General features: G+C 41.3%; 1 protein-coding gene across 1 annotated transcript in view; it reads left to right on the top strand.

The window, feature by feature from the left end:
- Window positions 1–3,923, top strand: part of fer1l6 (fer-1 like family member 6) — a gene marked incomplete at its 5' end in the record, with an annotated part of 67,530 nt that overhangs the window by 60,492 nt on the left and 3,115 nt on the right. Inside the window, 4 exon segments of the mRNA XM_014030390.1 lie at window positions 381–501; window positions 579–699; window positions 768–925; window positions 1,004–1,104. Coding sequence (XP_013885844.1) covers window positions 381–501; window positions 579–699; window positions 768–925; window positions 1,004–1,104 — 501 coding nt within the window.

Genomic DNA, 3,923 nt, shown 5'->3' with positions numbered 1-3,923 from the left:
ACCAACTTCAGCGTTGGCTGCGATTTTGAAGCTGAAATCGCGTTCGGTGTGAACGCAGCATAAGGCACTATAGCGTCAGTGCTAGCACAAAGGCTAACAGGCTAAGCTGGGATTCTTCTTCCATGAAGCAGCTTAATCAAACCTAACATCAAGTGTTAAAAAAACAAACAACAAATTCTCCTGCATCATTATTTATTAACAGAAGTAAAGCGAGAGAATCTAACATTCATAAATTATAAAATATCAGTATTTTGCTTGTATTTTGAGCCACAGCCCTTTTTAGCCACATTCTACCAACGTCTAACATGATCTACATTATATTTTTACCTTAATAGAAGTGATTTCCCTGAAAATGGTTGCTGTTTTCCTGTTTTCTGAAGCTGGCTGAAAGGACTGGAAGATGACCGACAGGAGACCGACGTGCACTACAACTCTCTGACTGGAGAAGGAAACTTCAACTGGCGCTTTGTGTTCCCCTTCAGCTACATGCCAGCTGAAAAGGTACAATCCTGATGAAGAACATGGACCACAGTGGTGTCCAGGAGCCCTCCTCTGACAGGATCGTTCTTCTCTCACAGGTTGTGGTTGTGAAGAAAAGAGAYCATATCTTCTCTCTGGATAAAACAGAGCAGAAGCTGCCTGCCATCCTCATCCTGCAGGTGTGGGACTTTGAGACGCTCTCCTCAGACGACTTCCTCGGTAGGTGTATAGCCGCTTCTGCATGTGTGCGTGAATGKGTGTGTGTGTGACACGTTTAATTTGTTCAGGCACATTGGAAATGGACCTCCATGGATTCCCCCGTGGAGCAAAGACAGCCAAGGCCTGTAAGGCAGACATGTTGACAGAGCCRAGTGAGAGGACCTCCATCTTCCAGCAGAAGAGAGCTCGAGGCTGGTGGCCTTTTCTCAAATCTGGAGAGCTCACTGTAACAAACACACACGTGCATTATTATAAAACATCAACACACAAAGTCTGACCCAGCACATGCATGTTGATCCTCCAGGGGAAAGTGGAGGCAGAGTTTCATCTTGTAACAGCCGATGAGGCTGAAAAGAACCCCGTCGGCAAAGCACGGAAAGAACCAGAGCCTCTGCCAAAACCAAAGTAAGTTCTAAYACACCAGGGGSCTYATGTATCAACAGTGCGTACGCACAAAAACCTTGTGTACGCCATTTGCCACGCAAAACTCAGGATGTATCAAAACTCAACTGAGCGTGGAAATGTGCGCAGCCCCACGCCAACTCCAGGGCAGGTGTACGCACGTTCTGTGGTTTTGGTTCTATTGGCGACACTTAGAGGTGATTCTGAGAAACTGTTCTTGATGTGAAAATGATTATTGTTCACAGCAGACACACATGATTAACAATTATTATTACATCCACATGATTAACAATTATTACATCCACATGATTAACAATTATTGCATCCACATGATTAACAATTATTGCATCCACATGATTAACTATTATTACATCCACATGATTAATTATCATTACATCCACATGATTAACAATTATTACATCCACATGATTAACAATTATTACATCCACATGATTAACTATTATTACATCCACATGATTAACAATTATTACATCCACATGATTAACAATTATTACATCCACATGATTAACTATTATTACATCCACATGATTAACAATTATTGCATCCACATGATTAACTATTATTACATCCACATGATTAACAATTATTACATCCACATGATTAACAATTATTGCATCCACATGATTAACAATTATTGCATCCACATGATTAACTATTATTACATCCACATGATTAATTATCATTACATCCACATGATTAACAATTATTACATCCACATGATTAACAATTATTACATCCACATGATTAACTATTATTACATCCACATGGACGCAGTTACAGTATATAAAGGACGCGCAAAGTTGTGCCAAAAATACATTTACCAGGAACAGATTCAGCCTTACTGGATGATATAATAAATAGTGCAACTTGCAGAGCTTTTATTTATAAACACAATTTTGTGATCCACGATGACGAATGGCTCATCAGCGGTTTTCAGAAATAATCCTGTTTCAGTTTGGCACTGCTGCGCTCTGGGAGCGCGACACAGCGAGGAGCCGTGCGCCACGCGTGCACGTGCAGCAGCAGCGATTGAACTGGGGTTCCACAGTAGCTTTCCAGAGGGAGCTGGCAGACCCATTAGGACTGTGTCAGTCCAGTCCACCCAAAGCCGAAGCATGCCCAATGATATGGTCTCATCCATGTGATTCTAAAGGCTGAGTTATGGTCACGCTCTGGAGCGCATGCAACCTCGCTGGCCGTTTACTTTGTTGTAGATTTCTCCAAAATGACACGTGGAAGTACACTATAACTTGTGAAAATGCTGTAATTAGGAGAGCAAAAGCTTGACAGACAAACAGACTGCACAGAGACTCTCCAACATCACTTTAGGTTGCTAGTGACATTTCTCTTATCTTAATGTTGAGTCAAAATAGCTTAGGAGCATCTGAGTCGGGTCTGGATAGCCCTGAAAAACAACAACAAAAAACAAAAYAAAACATGAAATGAACWATTCCAAAGGATATTTATTTTGTAATTAAAACAACACTGTTCATTTAATCCAACCCAAACCTGAAATCTCATCTCAGACAGGTTGCATTTTTTAAATCTCTCTTTGTTATGGATGCATCGGTACCAAATCCTGATATCACATGTATTTGTATCAGTACTTATAAAAGTGTTTTGATACTCCTGTTTACCACTTTACTGCGGGWTATTCACGTCACAGTTTGACAGTCAGGTGGTAAATAAAGGGAGCAGGTTCAACCGTGTGGNATTATTACATCCACATGATTAACTATTATTACATCCACATGATTAACAATTATTACATCCACATGGACGCAGTTAGATAAAGGACGCGCAAAGTTGTGCCAAAAATACATTTACCAGCAACAGATTCAGCCTTACTGGAGGATATAATAAATAGTGTAACACACAGAGCTTTTATTTATAAACACAATTTTGTGATCCACGATGACGAATGGCTCAGCGGTTTTCAGAAATAATCCTGTTTCAGTTTGGCCCTGCTGTGCTCTGAGAGCGCGACACAGCAAGGAGCCGTGCGCCACGCGTGCACGGGCAGCAGCGATTGAACTGGGGCTCCACAGCTTTCCAGAGGGAGCTGGCAGACCCATTAGGACTGTGTCAGTCCAGTCCACCCAAAGCTGAAGCCTGCCCAATGGTATCATCTCATCCATGTGATTCTAAAGGCTGAGTTATGGTTGCGCTCTGGAGCGTGCACCCTCGCCTGCAGTGGAGGTGTTTCATACTTGGTGTTTACGTTGTTGTAGATTTCTCCAAAATGACACGTGGAAGTACACTTTATAACTTGTGAAAATGCTGTAAGTAGGACAGCAAAAGCTTGACAGACAAACAGACTGCACACAAAGGCTGCAGAGACTCCCCAACATCATGTTATGTTGTGAAAACTCTCCACTGAGGCAGAGAGTCGTTTCTTCATATCAGCTATGAAATAAACTAAGATCTAAGTTCTACCAAACATTTAAGTTCCTCTGTGTTTACAGTAATTATGGCAATAAACTCATGCGCAAAGCTAATATTTTCAGACTCAGAATGGATGGATGAGCCGGTTGCGCAAACACACACACTCACACACCGACAAACAAAATCACTCGTTCTTTGCGTGATAAACATATTTTACTCTTATTTTTAGTCAGGATTTTTTTCTCACTCACTTTATATTAAATTCATTACTCTAGAAATCATTTCTGATCATGCAGGGATCAATCAAACATGTCCTTCACACATGCGAGAAGTAATCTGCATCTGTTTAACATATGTTAATGAAGGTGTGTCAGGGGAGGTGTCTTACCTGCGCTCAGTTCCACGTTAATTGTGAT

The sequence above is a fragment of the Austrofundulus limnaeus genome, unplaced genomic scaffold, assembly GCF_001266775.1.
Source record: "Austrofundulus limnaeus strain Quisiro unplaced genomic scaffold, Austrofundulus_limnaeus-1.0 Scaffold1049, whole genome shotgun sequence".
Classification (NCBI taxonomy): Eukaryota; Metazoa; Chordata; class Actinopteri; order Cyprinodontiformes; family Rivulidae; genus Austrofundulus; species Austrofundulus limnaeus.
The sequence above is the reverse complement of the archived record's forward strand: the minus strand, read 5'-3'. Positions and strand labels throughout refer to the sequence as shown.